At 44.0% G+C, this 22,136-nt stretch overlaps 1 protein-coding gene across 1 annotated transcript in view; it reads left to right on the plus strand.

Annotated features, from left to right (window-relative positions):
• LOC117668099 (uncharacterized) overlaps positions 1-22,136 on the plus strand; it is a 31,357-nt gene that overhangs the window by 2,158 nt on the left and 7,063 nt on the right. Inside the window, 11 exon segments of the mRNA XM_087885355.1 lie at positions 1,904-2,501; positions 3,990-4,116; positions 6,567-6,649; positions 7,554-7,680; positions 8,625-9,307; positions 12,931-13,375; positions 17,418-17,866; positions 18,645-18,765; positions 18,940-19,025; positions 19,761-19,887; positions 20,474-20,527. Of these exon segments, the coding sequence (XP_087741481.1) occupies positions 1,980-2,501; positions 3,990-4,116; positions 6,567-6,649; positions 7,554-7,680; positions 8,625-9,307; positions 12,931-13,375; positions 17,418-17,866; positions 18,645-18,765; positions 18,940-19,025; positions 19,761-19,887; positions 20,474-20,527 (2,824 nt within the window). The 5' untranslated portion in view covers positions 1,904-1,979.

Raw genomic sequence — 22,136 nt, forward strand, 5'->3', positions numbered from 1 at the left:
GCTCTCTTCAGTCTCTGAATCAATCTGGGATTGCTTCCCCTGCAGCTTTTTTTTAAATCTTTGTTGTCGTTAGTTGCGAAGTCATGTCCGACCCATCGCAACCCCATGGGCAATGTTCCTCCAGGTCTTCCTGTCCTCTACCATCCTCTGGAGTCCATTTAAGGTCATTTCTAATCTTAGGAGGGCTCATTGCTGGAGAACCAGTCCTGCAGACAGAACATTCCCCCGGGTATGGGCCCTCTATTCTTCTCAACCAAGAAATGAGGTTTTTGGGGTGGGAATGCAATTTATTTTCAAGGCCATTTGTTCGGGGCTGCAGGAAAAATTCTGTGCAAACCAGAAGTTGGTGTGAGAAGCACCATCCAAGAAGATCCATGGCATTCAAAATTTCCTCTGCTGCTAAAATGTCTACTTTGCTCATATCCTTCGGTGTCTCCTCTCAAAAAGTGTGCAATTGTAATTTTATCTACATAATCTTTTACAACAAATTTCCAAGGGGATAAACATGTCTGAATATAAGGGTTTGTTCTTCAATTCCTTGGACAATATTTTCTGGGTTTTCCTTACCTGAGAGGGTCCTTGGTGATCTCTGAGCTTGCTTGTTTTCTTGCAATGTTTCAAATTAGGTAACATCAGCAGTGCTAGTAAGTTTTCTCTCAGTTTATATTTGAGTGGCTTCCCCTCTCAGTGTTGGGGTGTGTGTCTTGGAGGTTCTTTGGTTGGCCTGTTTGCTGTTGGCTTCTTTGACAGAAGAAGTTGGAGTTGATCTATGCTGATCTAGGTAGTGGAGAGGTGCTGAGGTCTTTGTGTTCCCTTTTGAGCTGGTTGGTTGTCTCTTGTGCATATTCTATAGATGTTGTTAACTGATGGCTGATTTGTCAGACTGCCAGGCTTCTAGAAATTCCCTGGTGTTTTTGGATTTGGATTGGTCTAGGATTGTCACATTTTCCCCATTGAAACTATGATTAAGTCTGTCTATATGTTGTGAAATTAAAGAATGTTCATCATGTCTACTGACTGCTGGTTGATATTTGTTGGAAGGGACCTTGGAGGACTTCTAGTCCAACCCCCTGCTCAGGCAGGAAGCCCTATACCATTTCAGACAAATGGTTGTCCAATGTCTTCTTAAAAACTTCCAGTGTTGGACCATTCACAACCTCCGGAGGCAAGTTGTTCCACTGATTGTTCTAACTGTCAGGAAATTTCTCCTTAGTTCTAGGTTGCTTCCCTCCTTGATTAGGTTTCCATCCATTCCTTCTTGTCCTGCCTTCAAGTGCTTTGGAGAATATATTGACCCCTCTTTCTTGTGGCAGCCCCTTAGATACTGCTTTGTATGTATGTATGTATGTATGTATGAATGTATGTACCGGTATGTATATGAGTGTGTATACACACACACACACACACACACACACACACACACACACACACACACACACACCAAGGCACGTCCAAAAATGCCAGGGAATTTCTAGAAGCCTGGCACTCTGTCAAATCAGCCATCAGTAGAAACAATAGACAAACAACCAGCAAAAAAAAGGAACAAAAAGACCCAAGCACCTTTCCACTACCCAGAGCAGCATCGATTAAATCCAAGATTAACATCAGATCAAGAAGTAAACAATACCCCAATCAAAAAACTACCAAAGAAGCCAACAGCAAACAGCCCAACCAAAGACTCTCTAAGACCACCCCCACCAACACTGACAGGGCAAGCTGCTAGAATATAAACTGAGAGCAAATCCCATGCTTTACTAGCACTGATGATGTTACCTAGTTGGGTAATGAAACGTCTGCAAGAAAACAAGCAAGCTCGGAGAGCACCAAGGACCCCTCATTTCAACCCCGAGCTACAAATATTCTCCTTTATTTGCCTTAACTGTTTATTTCCTTTTCCTTTTAGCCTGGCAGTTGAAAACATCTTTCATACTGAGCAAGGATTTTAATTGGTTCAGGATAAAAGCCAGATTTCTCCAAAGATGGCTCAAGGGGGCTGTTTTTCCTTTTCTCCTTCTATAAAAGGAAGTTGCTTTGCAGACATAGGGAAATCTCTGGATTTGTTTGGGACAGCATTTCAGCCCAGAGAAAAAATAAACTCGTGGTACACAGCAGAGGAAAGAAAAGAAAAACTCTCCCCTATAATTCTGGCTGGGACGTGTGGAAAATTCTGGGAAAAGTCCAGGCGGAACATCTTGGAAGAAGAAACCATCAGTTGTATTGAACAGCATCACCCTTTCAAGTTCTTCTGTAAGGAGGTTGAGGCACCCCGAGAGCTTTGCAGCCAACTTCATCGCCTTTACCATCGATGGCTGAAGCCAGAGAAGCACACGAAAGCTCAGATGTTGGACCTGGTGATCCTGGAGCAGTTCCTGGCCATCCTGCCCCCAGAAATGGAGCACTGGGTGAGAGAGTGCGGAGCAGAAACCAGCTCCCAGGCAGTGGCCCTCGCAGAAGGTTTCCTCCTGAGCCAGGCAGAGGAGAAGAAGCAGGGAGAGATGCAGGTGAGAGAATATCACCAGGTAATTCAAGGTGGTTACAGCACAAACCAGTGGTATGAAATTCTTAAAGGCTTCCCTATAGAGAATACTGGGGGACGTGGTGGCTCAGTGGCTAAGACGCTGAGGTCGATTGAAAGGTCGGCAGTTCAAATCCCTAGTGCCACGTAACAAGGTGAGCTCCCGTTACTTGTCCCAGCTTCTGCCAACCTAGCAGTTCGAAAACACGTAAAAAATGCAAGTAGCAAAATAGGGACCACCTTTGGTAGGAAGGTAACAGCGTTCCGTGTGCCTTTGGCGTTGAGTCATGCTGGCCACATGACCACGGAGACATTTTCGGACAGCGCTGGCTCTGCTTTGAAATGGAGATGAGCACTGCCCCCTAGAGTTGGGAATGACTAGCACATATGTGCGAGGGGAACCTTTACCTTTACCTTATAGACCAGTGATGGCTAACTTTTTCAGCACTGAGTGCCGAAAGCACATACATGCGCACGCACTCATAATGCAATGCGCGTGTGACACTCCCCCTGCACCCTGAACCCCCGTGCGTGTGCATGCGACCCCATGTGTGCCCCGCCCCATGCATGCTCATGCGACCCCCCCACACGTATGCGCGCGCGTCTCCTGCATGCACCCTGCCTGCCATGCATGTGTGGCACTGAAAACCATCTGGTTGGCAGGAGACACGCATGCATGCATGGTGGAGCTGAACTGGGGCAATGGCTCACGTGCCCGCAGAGAGGGCTCTGCGTGCCACCATAGGTTCACCATCATGGTTATAGAGAATGCTGCTATAAAGCATTGCCTGCCAAAACAACCAGATGTAAAGATAATTCCCCACTCCACCCAGTGCCATCACTCTGCTGAACATTTAATTCCCACAGCACGGTCTCACTTCTCATCTTTTCTCAACTTCTCATCTCTCCTAATATCTTCTATTGGTTTCTTATGATTTATCAATTGTTTGTAACTTATGATTGATGATTGTAACCATGATTTATGAACTATGAACTATTAATTCCTCTTTATATGTACACTGTGAGCTTAGTGCACCAGAAAAAAATTCCTTGTGTGTCCAATCACACTTGGCCAATAACAAATCGTTCTGTTCTATTCTTCTAGGGCTAAGAAAGTCAGGAAAATATTTCATTTCCTCACTAAGCAGATTATACTATTACTCTCCTACAGGGGTGGTATTCACTTACTTTCCCTACCGGTTTGCAAATGTGAGCGTGCACGGGGCCTTCCACACATGCGTTGTGCTTCCGCGTGTAGCTTGCACATATGTGCATGGCTTCAAAATGTGCCTAAATAGGACGGTATAGCGCCAAGGTGGGTGGGCAGGCCCATCTGTGATTTCCGCTTCCGGTTCAGGCGAACTGGTCTGAACCGGCTGAATACCACCTCTGCTCTGCTATAAAATATGGAAATCCAAGTTCTTCCTGGGAGCAGTGTGGATTTGGAGACAGTAATATAATGTTTTCCCTTCAGGTTCATGAACCCTTCGTGGAGATGGCTGTTGAATATCCCAAAGCAAAGGGCAGTGTGTCCTATTCCTCTCAGAAGCTGGCCTTTAGAGGTCTCTCCCAGAAAGACCCACCTCTAAGTACTTCTTCAGGTAAAGGAGTAGCGCCGCCCTGTTGGCCAAACTGTGGAATGGCCCAGTCAAATGCTGGGATCATTATAAATAAATAACTTTATTGTCATTGTACACAGTATACCCATACAACGAAATTCACTTAACACCCAACCAGGTTCAACACACATAACAATCCCCAAACACACTCCCACCCACTCCAATTCTCCACCCCTAAACCACCCAAACATCCACACAACAGACCAAGTAATACTGTCCAACAGCTCACTGATGGTGGCCCTTTAGTTCATTGTTGAGTGCAATTATAGCTCGGGGATAAAAACTATTCAGAAAACATGTGGTCCGAGTTTTAATTGCCTGGTGCGAAGGAGCCAATTATCGAACAAGGCAGGTAATTACAGCTTGTTCATTCTCTACAGGCACACAGAGGCTCGTTCTTGGGATCCAAGTCACAAATTGAGAGCCCCAATTATACAAATTAGCAGAGTCTCTGCTTTGTAAAAACAAAGACATATGATTGTTAGCCGACAATAGGCAGTAAATTATTCACATCCCTAGTGCAGGTAATCTTCAAGTTACAACAGTTGATTTATTGACCGAAGTTGCCACAGCGTTGCAAAAAGTGACTTAGGACCATTGTTCACACTTATGACCATTGTACCTTCCCCACGGTCACGTAATCAAAATTCGGACACTTGGCAACTGGCTCATATTTATGACAATTGCAATGTCCCGGGATCATGTGATCACCTTTTGCGACCTTCTGACAAACAAAGTCAATGGGGGACACCAGATTTACTTAACAAACATATTACTAACTTAACACCTGCAGTGATTCATATAACAACTATGGCAAGAAAGGTCATAAAATGGGGCAAATTAACAAATGTCTCACTTAGCAACAGCAATTTGGGGCACCATTGTGGTCGGATTTCAAAGGCTGCCTGTGTAGGATTGCCCTTCCAGAAGGTGTCTTCTGTCAGGTGAAAATTTACCTGCCAGTGAAAATGGAGCTCATGCTTCAAACTACATTCGTTTCAGTGCTGACATCTTCATTACTATAGTGCTGTAGCCTTTCTGTCTCTAATCCAGGGATGTCAAACTCAAGGTCCATGGGCCAGATCTGGCCTGTGGAGTGCTTAGATCTGGCCTGTGGGGCTGCCCTGGGAACCGCAAAACACCAGCCCACGGTGCCTCTGCCAGCGAAAACAGAACTTGAGACGGCTGTGCATGCCCCCCAGACTCTGTTTTTACTGGCAGAGGGCTGCAGGAGGTCATCGCGGCCGAAAGCGGGGTCCAGGGGTGGGTGCGCCCCTCCCGAGCTCCATTTTCACTGGCAGAGGGTTACAGGAGGTCATCGCGGCTGAAAACGGGGCCCAGGGGTGGGTGCGCCCCCCCCGAGCTCCATTTTCACTGACAGAGGGTTACAGGAGGTCATCGCGGCTGAAAACGGGGCCCAGGGGTGGGTGCGCCCCCCCGAGCTTCATTTTCACTGGCAGAGGGTTACAGGAGGTCATCGCGGCTGAAAACGGGGCCCAGGGGTGGGTGCGCCCCCCCGAGCTCCATTTTCACTGGCAGAGGGTTACAGGAGGTCATCGCGGCTGAAAACGGGGCCCAGGGGTGGGTGTGCCCCCCCCAAGCTCCATTTTCACTGGCAGAGGGTTACAGGAGGTCATCGCAGCTGAAAACGGGGCCCAGGGGTGGGTGCGCCCCCCCCCAAGCTCCATTTTCACTGGCAGAGGGCTAGCAAAACAAACTAAAAACAAAACAAAAGGAGAAATGTTTCCCCTTTTGCATTTGAATATCCAAGAAGGGACAAGAAAGGAGAATGGGAAAGAGGAAAGACAAAGGAAAGATGGGAAGAGAGCAAGGAAGGGAAAAGAATGAAGAGGGAAGGAAAAAGAAGAAAAGGAAGGAAGGAAGGAAGGAAGGAAGGAAGGAAGGAAGGAAGGAAGGAAGGAAGGAAATTATGAGATGGAAGGAGGGTCTGAGGGAAGTCCTACCTTAGTACTAGGCCACCCAAGGTGCCCCCGACACAAGTGACCTCGAGCTGGCCACACCCACCCTGGCCACGCCCCCTGAAGTCAAACACAACCATGATGTGGCCCTCAATGAAATCGAGTTTGATACCCCTGCTTTAACCAAAAAGGCTGGCAGCTTAGTATGCAAAACATCCTGGCTAATTTACCTGCAGCAGGTAAGGGGAGTTAGTTTTGAGTCTGCTGCTTCTCACAGTTCTTTGATAATGGCAACCATACGAGCCTTCCAGAAGTACGTAGGGCAGAGCACAAGGGGCCTGAAGGGGCACAACTGAAAACAATGGAGATTTCATCAAAATGGAATTTCTCTGGCTAAACTGCCTGTATCGGCCCATTGTGTGACAGAATGGCCTTTGTGTATAGTGTTGCTCTAGAATGCACAAAGGATGTTTTAAAAACAAGTATTTTTTACACCTTTTGTTTCACTCTTAGAGAATAGGACAGCACTGTTGTTACCTGTGGAAACATCTCTTCTTTGCGGTGCAGTAGAAACACCAGTTTTACCTCCAGCTGAGGTAGGGAGAAGATTCTACTTTCCAAAGTCAAAATGTGATTCAATCAAAGAGCTTTTCTAGAGCCACTTTCCTCACTGTGAGGTCAGATTCTAGTCAGTTTAGCTCATGCTTTAGGTCAGCTTCCCATCCGTTTGCCTATTAATACGATCATGTATTATTCATTCAAGGACAACTCCCAAAATTTTCATGTAAGCTTTTAATAAGTCTTTAATAATGTGTCGAATTGATCTCTGAGGACTAACATAAGCCACTGTTTAAAACAGAGGTCTTCAAACTTAGCAGCTTTAAGACTTGCGGATTTCAACTTCAATTCTGAGTTGAAGTCCACAAGTCTTAAAGCTGCCAAGTTTGGTTTAAAATGTCACATAGCACTGTAAAAAAATGTTGATTAAACCATCTTCCAGTAAAGACTTGCGCCTTTATTCTAAGACTTTTTTATTTCATCAAGCTGGCCTGGCCTAAATCTTCTCCCCTTTTTAAATGTAAATTTTAATTTGTTTTTAAATTATGGGGTATTTTAAATTCAGCCAAATTATTTAATTCATTTTTAATTTATTTTAAATTTTTGTATTTATGTGTTTTATCTTGTGGCTGTTCACCGCCCTGAGTCCTTCGGGAGAAGGGCGGTATAGAAATTTAATAAAATAAATAAATAAATAAATAAATTTATTCAATAGTTCATCCAGAGTCTGTGCCTGCAGGATAACTTCAATTAATAAAATATTGTCCCAGCTATGTCATCAATCAGATTTGAACTCTGATCAATTTTGGTGGCAGATGTCTCTAGGGAAGATACTTGTATTCCTTATATAAAAACTGATCTGGAGGATTTCTTCATTAAAACAGAATTTGTGAATAGTTCCTAGAACTGTATATTAATAGCAATATTTTCTTCCCTCTCCAGGATCCTGTTTCTTTTGAGGATATAGCGATTAATTTCTCTGGGGAGGAATGGGCTCTGCTGGATTTTGACCAAAAAACTATGTACACAGAAGTCATGCTGGAAAATGCTAAGATTGTGGCCTCCATATGTAAGGGTTCCTTTTTACTCTGGGTCCAAATGGGAAATGTATAGGAGCTGTGGTGGCACAGTGGTTAGAATGCAATATCGCAAGCTAATTCTGCCAACTGCCAGGAGTTCAATCCTGATCAGCTCAAGGTTGACTCAGCCTTCCATCCTTCCAAGGTTGGTAAATTGAGGACCCAAATTGTTGGGGGCTCAATATGCTGATTTAGAGAGGGCTGTAAAGCATTATGAAGCGGTATATAAGTCTAAGTGCTTTTGCTATATTATTTAGACAGAAGTAATTTATTTCTTTTCTTTCTGTTCTTTTTCTACAGTGATGTAGAACTTCCTTAACTGCATTATTCCTCCATTTGCTCTGGTACTAGGGCTAAAAATTTTATGCTGTCTCTATAAAGAGAGAGTATCCTCCCAGTCAATTTTCAATCCTGGCTATCCAATTTTGCAAGTTGTTACAAGAGCAGCTTTTGTCTTTCTGTTTCTCTGACTATAATGATGGGTTTTTGTAGCCTAGAGAGACCCACAATGTTAGCAGGAGAGATGGAATTCCTAACAATTGATATCTCCTCTCAGCGTGACTAGGAGGTATAACCTACTACCTATTTGATCCAAGATCTAATAGATGTAGCTGCTGCTTTCATTTTAAAGGTCACTTTAAACTGTGGCCGAAAGTTTTCAAAAAAATGAAAACTTGTATAGTAGGTCATGGTCCACCAACTGCTTTGGTGTCAACCTATAGGTTATCCTAGCCACGTGACAGTGATTTCCAACAGCACATTAAAAAAGTACCAGAAGTCGAGAAAAATTCCATATGGCCCAAAAGAAATGAAAACAAGAAGGGAAAGTGTGATAATATTCATATAAAATGTGCAACTAATGTAGCTTGATCCTTCTTAGCACCCTCACTTTTTGCCTAAATCATCTCATCCTTTTTCTTTTCTTTTTCTCAAGCAGGTGATGAGCAGAACTTTGAGAATGATAAGAAGCCAGCAGCGGAAAAATTGCAAACAGTCAAGAATAAAATTAAAGAAAGATTCTTCGAAAATCCATGGGAACCAAAAAAGCCTGTTGTTGAAAACCAATTCAACAACAGGGTGGAAAAATCAACACAGCAATGTGCAGAAATCCATGTCTTCTTGCCCCAAGATCATCAGAAAAAGAAAAATTGTATAAGGTGTGGAAACGTATTCAGGAATATGTCCAATTTCTGTGGATGCTGTGAAACCCTCACCAAAAAGGAACAATACGGACACAAAAAGCAAGGAAAAAATTATAGCCAGGGCTGTGCTCTCACTTTACATCAAAGCACCCATGCCAGAGAAAAATCATATAAATGCATGGAGTGTGGGAAAAGTTTCAGTAAGAGCAGTAATCTGAATGCTCATAAAAGGATCCACACAGGGGAGAAGCCATACAAATGCATGAACTGTGGAAAAAGTTTTCGCAAGAACAGTAACCTTACATCCCATATAAGGATCCACACAGGGGAGAAACCATACAAATGCATGAACTGTGGAAAAAGTTTTAGGTGGTACAGCAACCTTACTTCCCATAAAAAGATCCACATAGCGGAGAACCATTTAAATACACTGAGTGTGCAAAGACATCACTATGATCGGTCACCATACATCTCATAAAAGGTTCAGCGTAAGGGAAAAAGGAGGTAAACGAACAGCATGTGGAAAGAGCAAGTACAAGTAACCATGCTCCTAAGAAAACAACCCATTTGGGAGAATCCCCATAAATGAACGGATCCTGGGAATATCTTCAGGATGATCAATTACCGTATTTTTCAGAGTATAAGACATACTCCCCCCCCAAAAGAGGGTGAAAATTTGGGTGCGTCATTGCAGCAAACAGCCCATTTCAGTTTCAGTTTCAGCACAGCCTGATTAGCACAAGCAGCTGATTGTGGTTGGATTGGCCTCCCAACCATCAGCTGTTTCAGGCTGCAGGGATTGCCATTGCCTATTGCCCATTCTGATCCCCGCAGCCTGGAACGAGCAGAAAATGGGGCGTGCGGAGGCTGAAAACGAAGGCAGCAATAGGCTATGGCAATCCCTGCAGCCTGAAACAGCTGATCCTTGGAAGGCTGATCCAATCGACAATCAACTGCTTGTGCTAATCAGGCTATGCTGAAGCCGAAATTGAAGTGGGCTGTTTGCTGCAAGGAGGCAAATTGCTGGGAGGCAGAGGCAGATTTTTTTTTCTTGTTTTCCTCCCAAAAAAAGGTAGGTGCATCTTATAGTCCAGAGCGTCTTATACTCTAAAAAATACGGTACCTTATTTTCCATAAAAGAGCTCACGTGGTGGAGAAACCACATAAATGCATTTAGTGCCAAAGGTGCAAGAAGATTGAGTTTCTTTATTTCACAGAAAAGGATCCACAGGAGGGCGGAACAATACACGGGCTTGGCTTGGAGTGTACGGAGATGCATTAATATGGGTTGTTTTAGTGCCAATTAAAAGTTCCATTTGGGGAGGAATTGTTTACAGCTGAGTTTCCCCAACCTTTCTGGCTTTGTGGACCAGCAGGGAGGTCGGGATGGTTTCACACAAGCAGCTGACAAACATGCATGCTCACATGCTGCTCGCACATGTAGGGATGTGAACGTACGTGCGCTCATCTGTCGCTTCTGCCCAGTTCCGAGCAGCTCATGGCCCAATAATGGGCCATGGCCCAGGGATTGGGAACCCCTGGTTTACAGGCACTGGATGTGGAAAACCTTAGGGACTCCAGTTCTGAGGCAGGCCAAAATGTTACATGAATGAATAACGGACTAATCCCTACCTGGCATGACTAAAAAAAGGAGGTGAAGGGGAAGACAAGATATAAAATGGCTGGACAGGTTTAAAGATTAAACCTTATTTGTGGGGTGCCGTAAGGGTCAGTCCTCTCACCCCTTCTGTTCAACATTTATGTAAAACCACTAGGTGAGATCATCCATGGTTTCGGGGTGAGTGTTCATCAGTATGTTGATGACACACAGCTATACATCTCCACTCCAGACCACCCCAATGATGCCCTTGCTGTGATGTCCTGTTGCCTGGAGGCCATGTGGATCTGGATGGGGAGAAACAAGCTCAGACTCAACCCCTCCAAGACCGAGTGGCTGTGGCTTCCGGCGTCCCGGTATAGTCAGCTGGTACCATCGCTGACAATTGGGGATGAGATCTTGCTCCCCACAGAGAGGGCCCGCAACTTGGGTATCCTCCTGGATTCACGGCTATCTTTAGAAGATCATTTGATGGCCGTGGCCAGGGGTGCCTTTTATCAGGTTCGCCTGATCCGCCAGTTGCGTCCCTTTCTAGATTGGGATGCCTTGCGCACGGTCACTCATGCCCTAGTTACCTCCCATATGGACTACTGTAATGCTCTCTACATGGGGCTCCCCTTGAAAAGCACCCGGAGGCTCCAACTGGTCCAGAATGTAGCCGTGCGAGTGATTATGGGCGCAGCTCATTGCGCCCATGTAACACCTCTCCTACATGAGCTGCACTGGCTCCCGGTGGTCTTCCGGGTGCGATTCAAGGTGTTATCACCTTTAAAGCGCTCCATGGCTTAGGACCTGGGTACCTACGAGACCGTCTTTTGCCACCAATAGCCTCCCACCGACCAGTTCGTTCTCACAGGGAAGGACTACTCAGGGTACCGTCAGTCAAATTATGCCGACTGGCGACTTCCAGGGGGAGGGGCTTCTATATGAGGGCTCCAACCCTTTGGAATGAACTTCCCCCTGAGATACAAAATATCCCTGATCTCTGTGCTTTCCGCCGTGCCCTCAAAACCCTGATGTTCCAACAAGCGGGGCTAAACATATGAACATGTGAATGTTTTTAAAATGTTATCTAACTTTAGGTTCTATTTAATTGGGCCAAACTATGTTATAATAATAATTTTAATTAGCAATTTTATGATGTTTGTGTATCTATTTTTCTTGACTGTACACCGCCTTGAGTCCTACAGGAGAAAGGCAGTATAGAAATATAATAAATAAATAAATAAATAAATAAATAAATAAATAAATAAATAAATAAATTACAGAAAAGTTCCTGAAATCACTACTGTACAAGTCAGTCTTGGAAACAAAACAATTTTCATCTGTGTAGTATCTGGAATCTAGACCACCTATCTAATTATATTCAATGAACATTGAGTTTCTGAGTGTATGTATAGTGGGATGTGTCAGGGGTGACAACTGTCTTTTTAATCATATATCCTACATATCCAATAATGGGAAGGGAACTAATTCTCTGTGAACTGGGGTGGGGAATTTCTTGATAACTGTTAAGAAAAGCAACCCATTCAGAAATAAAAGATTCGGTGTCATGTAAAAAAAGATTGCAGACTCGACTATGAATCTCATCAAACATTACCCTAATGTTATATTTTATCCTAATTCAGCTTGAAGGTAGGGGACTTATCCTAGCTATGCCAGTTTGCTGAAATGTAACTTATTTTCCTTAAAACTGAGAGTTTTTTTCTCTTCTCCCCTCTTTCTCCCATCCTACCCTCATCCCCAGTTTTAGCTTTACTTTTCTCCTTCTTCCAATGTAGCTACCCGTTCCCCAAATGTCTCCTGCCTCCCTTTTCCTTATTTTTTTCCTGCTGGAAAAAGAAAGAGAACAGATATGTTGATGAGTTTTATAAAACATTTCCTGTTTTATCCCAGAATCAGCTTTCCATATAAAAGAGATCCTTTCATCAAACTTTTATCCTGCCACTGGACTTGGTTTTCTTTAAAGGAGATGGGGGAGGGTGGGAGATATTTCCAAAAATCCCCAGTGGACCAGAAAATCTGCTTAAGGTACCCCTTGAGCATCTTCAGAAGTTGCCTTCAGAGATTGTAGGTGCTTCATCACTGGAGGTCTATGGAGATTCTCAGTCCTCCAGGTCATGGTTGTCCCAAAGGTGCCTTTTTCAAGAGGCAACTGGACTTTCTGGTTCTTCTTGGAAGACGTTGCTTGAAGTCAGAGCTGAAGAAGCTTCTTGGATGAGAAGCGAAAAGTCTTCCAAGAAAAACCAGAAAGTCCAGTTGCCTCTTGAAAAAGCAGCTTTGGATCTGGATTTCCTTGTTTTTATTTATTTATTTCATTTATTTTGATTTGATTTGTATACCGCCCTTCTCCAGCAGGACTCAGGGCGGTGAACAGCCGAGATAAAACTTTATCACCTGAGGTTTTTAAGAAAAGACTAGGTAAGCCATCTGTCTGAAAATGGATTAGGCTCTCCTGCTTGAGCAAGGGGTTGGATTAGTCACTAGAAGACTTCCAAGGTCCCTCCCAGCTCTATTCTGATAGAAACGTCTGTCCCACCTCTCGCCTCCTGTCATCCCTCAACATCTGCAGCTTTCCTTCCTCCAAACCCACCCACTTCACCGGTCCCTCCTTCGGGCATCGCCTGCAGGATCCGCTAGGTGGCGCGACTTCGCAAACAACTTCCTCGGCTTCTTCCGGCTGCAAATGCACGAGAGAACGTTTGCCCAGGGAACCATCTTGCAGGAGTCGAATCTTTAAAGGGATCTGGAATCAAGGCTGCAGCGGCGGCGGTGGTCCTCGCGAGACAGGGAGCCCCGCGTGGGAGGCTGAGTATCCCCTGCTAGGAAGCCCCGGCGGCGCCTTCATTGGCTGCGAGGAGCCTCGTCAAGATCCTTCTTCCAAATTGGAGGAGGGGAAGCGTGGAGCTTGGACCCCCATTCAAGGTTTGCCCCCGTTCCTTTGGTTTTTCCTTTGGCAAGCAGCTGGTTTAAGATGGACAGCCATTGCCTGCAGATTTACCATAGGGCTGGTGGAAGGTGGGGAGTGGGGGCGGGGAAAGACGCTGCTGTTGCTGCTGTTTTTATTCTGGAAACATCAACAGGCAATGATGGTTGGGATGAGGGGCCAGGAGACGCAGGAGAGCGGAATGGCGAAGCGGGACTCGGTTTGGCTCCCCTGGATTCTTTCCTTAGCAATTCCTGCGCAATTGCGCAGCCCAGACGAACCTGCAAGGCTTACGAACCCCTTCCCTACTCGGCTCCTTGGTTAAAATCTTCAGGTTGGTTAAATGTCTATGGAGATTCTCAATCCTCCAGGTCATGGTTGTCCCAAACCTCTCCTGCGCGAGCTGCACTGGCTCCCGGTGGTCTTCTGGGTGCGCTTCAAGGTATTGGTTCTCATCTTTAAAGCGCTCCATTGCTTAGGGCCAGGGTATTTACGAGACCATCTTCTGCCACCGATAACCTCCCACCGGTCAATCCGCTCCCACAGAGAGGGCTTCCTCAGGGTGCCGTCGGCCAAGCAATGTCGACTGACGACCCCCAGGGGGAGAGCCTTCTCTGTGGGGGCACCCACCCTCTGGAACCAGCTACCCCCAGGAATACGACTGATCTTGGACCTCCGTACTTTCCGTCGAGCTTTGAAAACCTTCCTATTTCAGCAAGCCGGGCTGGCTTAAAATTTTAATGGGTTATTTTATGGGCAAAGGGTTTTAAATTTTGGGAAGCCAATTTGATTTAATTCTGTTTTAATTTATTTTAATTTTTATATTGTATGTATTTTAATCTTGGCTGTTCACCGCCCTGAGTCCTTCTGGAGAAGGGCGGTATACAAATTTAATAAACCTAAACCTAAACCTAAAGTTGGTTTTTCAAGAGGCAAGTGGAATGTCTTTCTTTCTTTCTTTCTTCTTTCTTTCTTTCTTTCTTTCTTTCTTTCTTTCTTTCTTTCTTTCTTTCTTTCCTTCCTTCCTTCCTTCCTTCCTTCCTTCCTTCCTTCCTTCCTTCCTTCCTTTCTTTCTTTCTGAAAACGTTTCGCTTCTTGGAAAGGTGTTTTTTCAAGAGGCAACTGGACTTCCTGGTTTTTCTTTGGAGACATTTCGTTTGTCAACTGAAGAAGGGTCTTGGATGAGAAGCAAAACATCTTCAGAGGAAAAACAGTTCCCTTTTGAAAAAGTTGGTTCTCTTCCAGCTCCTGAGCCAGCCTGGGACTGCTTCCTGTTTCCTTTCTAGATGCTAGAGAACTTGCTGGTGCTCCTACTCAAAGAATCCATTTTGAATGGAATTTTTTATTGGCCAAGCGTGATTGGACACACAAAGACTTTGTCTCCAGTCCATACATAAAAGCAACAAGTGATAAATCATGATCATCATCATAAGATAAAATCATTGTAAATCATAAGCTACAACACTCTGTGACAGTCATAGGATACTAAATAAAGGCAAACAACATAAATCATGAGATGCAAACAACAAAGTTATAGTCCTATGGAACTAAGGAAACAGGTAATAGGAAAGATGAAAAGATGAGAAGGATAATAGGTAACACAGCCCTACTAGGTGGTTTGACATCCTAAGGTATTGTGGGAATTAGTTGTTTAGCAGAGTGATGGCCTTGGGGCGGGGGGGGGGCACTGTTTTTGTGTCCGGTTGTTTTGGTGTGCAATGCCGATCGTCTTGAGGGATTTATGTCCAGGATGTGAGGGGTCTGTAGATATTTGCACAGCCCTCTTTCTGGCTCATGCGGTATACAGGTCCTCAATGGAAGGCAGGCTGGTTGCAATTGTTTTTTCTGCAGTCCTAACTATCCATTGAAGTCTGTGTCTGTCTTGTTTGGTTGCTGTGCCAAACCACATAGTTATAGAGGTGCAAATGACAGACTCAATAATTCATTTGTAAAACTATATCAGCAGTTCCTTGGGCAGTCTGAGCTTTTGGAGATGGCGCAGTAAGAACATTCTTTATTGTGCTTTTTTGATGATGTTTTTGATGTTAGGTGCAGAGAGAGCTAAGTCAATGAAATACCTTCAAGCTCAGAGGATCTTGAGTTGCGGAAATCTCCCAATTGCTTTCAGAGTGGCAGGGACCCCAAAGGACCTGAAGATCGGTGACTTCAATACAAATAGTCCTTGACTTACAACCAGAATTGAGCCCCAAATTTTGGTTGCTAAGTGAAACATATGTTAAGTGAATTTTACCCCATCTTATGACCATTGGTACCAGCGTTGTTAAGTGGATCACTGCAGTTATTAAGCTAGTGACACAATTGTTCAGCGAATCTGGCTTCCCCATTGACTTTGCTTGTTAAGAAAGTCACAAAAGAGGATCACGTTACTCCAGGCCACTGCACCCATCATGCACCATGAGTCAGTTGCTAAGCATCTGATTTTTGATCACAAGACCGTGGGGATACTGCAATGGTGATAAGTGTGAAAAATGGTCATAAGTCACTTTTTTCAGCGCCGTTGTAATTTTGAACAGTCACTAAATGAACTGTTGTAAGTCAAGGACTACCTGCATGGAGACAAATTCCTTTGAGAACAAGAGGAAGGGGAACTGCACCCCAGTATTCATTGCAGGGGTGAAATGTAAAAATGTTTGCTACTGGTTCTGTGGGCGTGGCTTGGTGGTCATGTGACCGGGTAGGCGTGGCCAACCTGACATCACTCACTGTTAGAACCAGGAGCTGTATATTTTATTTTATTTTAATTTTATTTTATTTTGAATTTATATACCGCACCTTCTCCCGAGGGACTCAGGGCGGTGTACAGCCCGATAAAAACATACAATACAAACATTAAAAACAATTAAAAAGATATATATATAATTTGGCCCCAATTTAAAATAACAAATCAGTTAAAAATATTTAAAAATATATTAAGCCAGCCCGGCTTGCTGAAAAAAGAAAGTTTTAAGGGCACGGCGGAAGGCACCGAGGTCTTGGATTCTCCTTATCTCTGGGGGCAGCTGATTCCAGAGGGTAGGTGCCCCCACAGAGAAGGCCCTCCCCCTGGGGGTCACCAGCCTACATTGTTTGGCTGATGGCACCCCGAGGAGGCCCTCTCTGTGGGAGCGCACAGGTCGGTCGGAGGTCATCATTTTGAAGCACATTCTGCCCTTTCTGAAGCCCCCAACACTTTTGAGTTTCCCTCTGCCACCCAAGCGAACATCAGAGCCTTCTCCTGCCCTGTTCTTATCCCAGAGGGCCGCGCATTCCCACCCACCCCCATCCTCCATACAAACCAGTGGTGAAATCCAAAAATTCCTTCCTCTTTCTTTCTTTTTCTTTCTCTCTCTCTCTCTCTTCCTCCCTCCCTCTCCTCCACTCCCCACCCTCCACACCCAGAGATTAACTGTACGGAAATTCGGCCATGTTCTTTCTGTCTCTGGATACCAAAATAAACCTTGCCTTGCAAAAGGAGTGACTGTCAAGCTGTTACAGTACAGCGCCATAAGGAGCAGATGGAGCTGAATCTCTCTCTCTCTCACTGCCCAACTACAGCAGAAAACAGCAGGCAGCCCTCTCTGTCTCTCATCTCTCTCTTTCTCCCTTTTTCTCCCTCTCTCTCCCTCTCTTGTGTGTGTGTGTGTGCGCATGCGTGTTCCCTCTTGAACCATTTCCAAAAACAGGCGAGGGTTGAGTTTGTTTGGTTTTTTTCTGCTGATGATGTTCTTTCTTCTTTGGGTGCTTTTTACCATATGATTTAAATCAAGAGTCATTTCAGGTTCCCAGATAAATGAAGCTCTTTCGTCCCCCTGCTGTGGTTCACCCCTGCCTGTAGTGTTATTCTAAGTGGATGCTTGTATACTTCTTTTTTTTCTGACTTAATTTCCCCTCCACCCCACTATCCTTTATGGAAACAGATTCCCTTCCTTCCGCTGCGGGCAAAGTTTCCTGTTCTCTGGAGACTAAGACAGCCCATCATTTAAAGTGGTTCAAGTTGTAGTCTTTCTCCCAGAAATGACCATTGCTTTCTAAATCTAACAGAGCCTTCAATTTCATCTCTGTGCATTTCAGCACAGAGAAAAATGGTGTCACATGACAAAGCAGGGAAAGAAGAAAGGTCCCATATTGTCCTAGTTGGGACTAGTGGGAAATTCCAGGAAAGAACCAAACACAAAGCCCTGGAAGAAGGAACTACCAGTTGGGAGGTACAACATCTCCATTTCAGAGAGTTTTGCTACCAGGAGGCTGAGGGGCCCAGAGAAGTTTGCAGCCGACTTCACCACCTTTATTGTCAATGGCTGAAACCGGAGAAGCACACAAAAGTTCAGATGCTGGACCTGGTGGTTCTTGAGCAGTTCCTGGCCATCCTATCCCCAGAAATTGAGAGCTGGGTTCGGGAGTGTGGAGCAGAGACTTGTTCTCAGGCGGTGGCCCTTGCAGAAGGTTTCCTCCTGAGCCAGGCAGAGGAAAAAAAGCAGAGAGAATTGCAGGTAAGAAGATATCAGCAACACTAGGGGTCCCCAGCCCCTGAGGCCATTCGGAACTGGGCTGCACAAACAGCAGGTGAACGTGCGCGAGAAGCTCTATTTGCAAAAGTGGCGGGCACTCGCGCGTGAAGCTCCATTTGTGCACCTGCTGCTTGCACAAATGGGGTTTTGCGTGTGAGTGCACACGCCCGCTGCTTGCATGGAACTATCCCCTCTTCCCCGCCCTCTGCCACAGGTCCACAAAGCCGAAAAAGTTGGAGACTCCTGAGCAAGGCTATTCAAAAGGGTCAAGGCATGAAGACCAGTGTTATTGAATTCATGAATGTTTTCCTTGTGGGTGCTACTGCCATAGATAAAATTTGTTTTCCTCTTTGGAAAGATTCGTGTGTTTCTAGAGCAGGAGTGTCAAACTGGATTTCTTCGAGGGCCGGATCAGCATTGGAGTTTTCCTCTACAGGCCGGCCATGGGGGGGGGAGACAGGATGGGCACCTCCAGCACCCTGCTGGTGCAGGGGAGCCGCATGAGCCCCCCCACCCCCCGTGCCCCATTTTGGGGCTTGGACAGCCTCCTGTAGCACTCTGCCAGCCAAAATAGGGTGCGGACCAGCAAAGTGCTGCAGGAGGCCATCCAGGCCGAAAACAGGGCAGCGTAGGCCGGTCTTTTGCTATTTCCAGGCCAGTCCCACGGGCCAGATTGACACCCCTGTTCTAGAGGAAAGTGGAATTGGGGAATAAACAATAGTAACGTATTCTCCCTTTTTTCTCTTGGCTGCTGCTTCAGATTCAAGGGGCTTACAGGGAGATGGCTGCTGAACCCTCCAAAAGGGTGGATTCATCACGCCCCCTTAAGGAACCTGTTGGGGTGATATTCCAGGAGACTCCATCTCAGAGCATATCAGCAGGTATATCAGCAGGCTGGGTCTCTTTGGGACTTTGCCTGTCTGAACTACTTTCTTTTAGGAAATTTAGTTGCACTCCATTGCTGTATGTGGAGGAATGGCCAAGGTTTATTGCTATGCTCCAAAATGTATTGTTAATTTTTAAAATATGTATTTCCTCAACTTTTGTCTTCCTAGCAGAGAACAAAGCAACATTGATGGTATCTTTAGAAACATCTCTTCTTTATGGTGGAGCAGGAACAGCTGTTGGGCTTCAAACTCAGGTAGGAAAAGAATGCCTTCCTTCTTCTGTATTCTAAGACTGTCCCCAAAACTGTCTGAAACCTTTTTTCCAGAGTGAATTTCTTCCACTGCATTAGTATCAATCTAATCCAATTTTTTTTAGAACAGGCACAGCTCCAGTGATCTCATGACAGCCTATTTGATGGCACCTCACAAAGACGTCTTCCTTTTCAATATTTAGGCGCAGAATGAAGAATTATGTTGATCCCTAAGGGACAATATAAGCCACAGGTTAAAATGTCAAACAGGAATCTCCCAACTCCTTGTTGAGTAAGCCACTTTCCAGGAAGGGATGCCAACTGTGATTGATGGTGCACCCAAGGCCTATCTCATCAGTTGTTTCCATAAGATGTTGGATTTGCTGCCAAATTCTGCAGAATCAGCAACATTTATTCAGTAAAACAGCAGGGTTTTCCAAACAGTTCTTTCTTGAACCCTAGATTACTGTGAGAAATTGATGGGGTTCCATGAGATACAAAGAATGAATGAAAATTGATGCAGCTAACTTTTACAGTAGAATGTTGCTTCTCGATCCTGTTTCAATTAGCAGGCTGTATGACCTGAAAAATCTGACAGAGAACTTACAGTACTTTCTGGTCTTATACATTAACAAGAAAACAAACTCTAAGCTGCATAGTGTTTGTTCTTTAAAAAGAATATGTGCAAATCCTTCCTGGCCCTGTTCATTAATTGGGAATGTTTCCTTTCTGTTACAGAATCCCATATCTTTTGAAGAGGTAGCTGTATTTTTCTCTAAGGAAGAGTGGGCTCTGCTGGACTTGGACCAAAGAACCCTCTACAGAGAGATCATGATGGAAATTTCTGAGAACCTAGCCTCCATAAGTAAGTGATCCTTAGCCTGACTAGGTGGCTCAGTGGCTAAGACACTGAGCTTATCGATCAGAAAGGTCAGCAGTTCGAATCCCTAGTACAGGTCTCCTGCATGAGCAGAGGGTTGGACTAGATGACCTCCAAGGTCCCTTCCAACTCTGTTATTGTTACCTGATCCTCTTTGTTCTAGGTTCAGATAGCTGGGGAGAGTAAATCCAAACTAAACAATATATTTGCTTTTTACAGCAAATGCTGGTTTATTCTGTTTTCCAGTGGAAGAAAATATCTTTTAACTGCACTGTTCCTCCCTGTGGTAGAAAGGGCTAAAATCTGTCTTTAGGCACAGTGTCCTTAGAGGAAGGAAAGAGCACCCTCCCAGTAGATTTCTGGTGTTGCCTCCCTTGGTTTGCATATTACCTTAGAAGCTCCTTTCATTCTTCTTTTTTATTTCTAAACTGATGGAATTTGAAAAATATCAGCATTACTAGGGATGAAACTGGTAGAAATTGGGCTGGACTCTGTTTGGCTGGATTCTCAAAATGTTTGAAAACTTAGTGAAATGACCCTGCCATTTTCCATAAGACCTTCTTGGTTATAGCTGCTACCTGCAGATCCAGAGACATCTGTGGAAGAAAGAGGACTCCAAGGCTGGGTAGGTAGCTACTTTTTAAAAGAGAATGCAATCTTATCCCAGATATTTTCAGTTCCAAAATCCAGATTTTTCTTTATTTTTTTTAAAATAATCTTTATTTACATTTTCCATTAAAAACAAAAGAACAACACATATAAATAACAAACAAAACATACAAGTTAACACAACAACAACAAACAAAACTAGCATACCTATAAGCAGTACCTTAATAACCTAGTATTCGGTACTGTATATCTATATTATAATCTGGAGAAGACAGAACATCTTGCATATCTTTATAAAACAATTAGGTCTATCCGACCTCACTTTACTTGTATAATATAAATTTCTCAATAAATATAATTCCTCATCTAATTTGGGTTATATTTTCCTCTTCTCTAGCCACCTATAGAATTTTTCCCAAGATAAACATATTTGTGTTTGATCTCTGTCTTTTAATTTTTTGGTCAATTTATCTGCTTCTGCACAGTCTAAAATCTTCTTTATAATAGCTTCTTCTGTTGGGATATTTTGACTTTTCCAAAGTTGAGCGTACGCCAATCTCGCCGCTGTGATGATGTGTAGTGCAAGATACCATAAGTCTCTTTTAATACTTTCCGGTTTGGAGCCGAGCAGGCATGTCTCTGGTTGCCATTCAATCTTTTGATTTAAAATCTCATTCAGCCATTTTTTTATTTTCCCCCAGAATTCTGCTTTCGGGCACGTCCACCACTGATGGTAATAGGTGCCACGCTCACACCTACATTTCCAGCATTCCGCAGATTGTCCAGTGAACATTTTAGCTAGTCTATCGGGGGGAAGATGCCATCTGTATATCTTCTTGTAGATGTTTTCTTTGTATGCCGTAGAGACTACTAATTTCATATTCTCCCACCAAATCTCTTGCCATTTCTCTAAATGAATTGAATATCCAAAGTTTTTCCCCCAGGCAGTCATTGTATCCTTAATTATCTCATCACCTATCTCTATTCTCATCAACAATTTATAAGTTTTCGAAATCATGCCTTTTTCTTGGCTCATCAAAATTTTGTCTAATTCTTGTAACTCACCGTTAATACCTTTCCTATCTCTGTCTTTTTTGTATTTAGATTGGATCTGTAGATATGTCCACCAGTCCACTTGTACCCCTTGGGAGTTCAATTCCTGTTTAGATTTTAATTTTCCTTGTACATTCAGATTTTTCTTTTTCTTTTTTTTTTTATTGAAAAAGTTTTTCAAATACAAGTTTTTCCCCCTTTTCCTCCCTTCTTCCCTAACCCCCCCTCACCACCCATCCCCCCCTGTGACTTCTTCTTCACAACAATAAGCTAATTCATAATTAATTACATAATATTTTACCATGCCCTTACTCACTCCTCAAAGTACTGACCCTTAGCAAAGTATTCTTATAACTCCGCTTTTCTCCGCTTTTCACAATCTACCCTTTTTCTCCTCCCCCAAACTTGTAAAATATTATTATTACAACAACATAACCTTTACTTTTATATATATTATATATATTAATTTAACATTTCAAAGCAGCCTTCTCCAAATTTAACATTTGTTCAGTTCTATCCGATTCTTCCACTCCCCAAAATATATGTCTTAAAAATCCTTTTTCTTAAACTAA

This window comes from Pantherophis guttatus, chromosome 2 (assembly GCF_059756535.1).
Source record: "Pantherophis guttatus breed Tessera chromosome 2, ASM5975653v1, whole genome shotgun sequence".
Taxonomy (NCBI): domain Eukaryota; kingdom Metazoa; phylum Chordata; class Lepidosauria; order Squamata; family Colubridae; genus Pantherophis; species Pantherophis guttatus.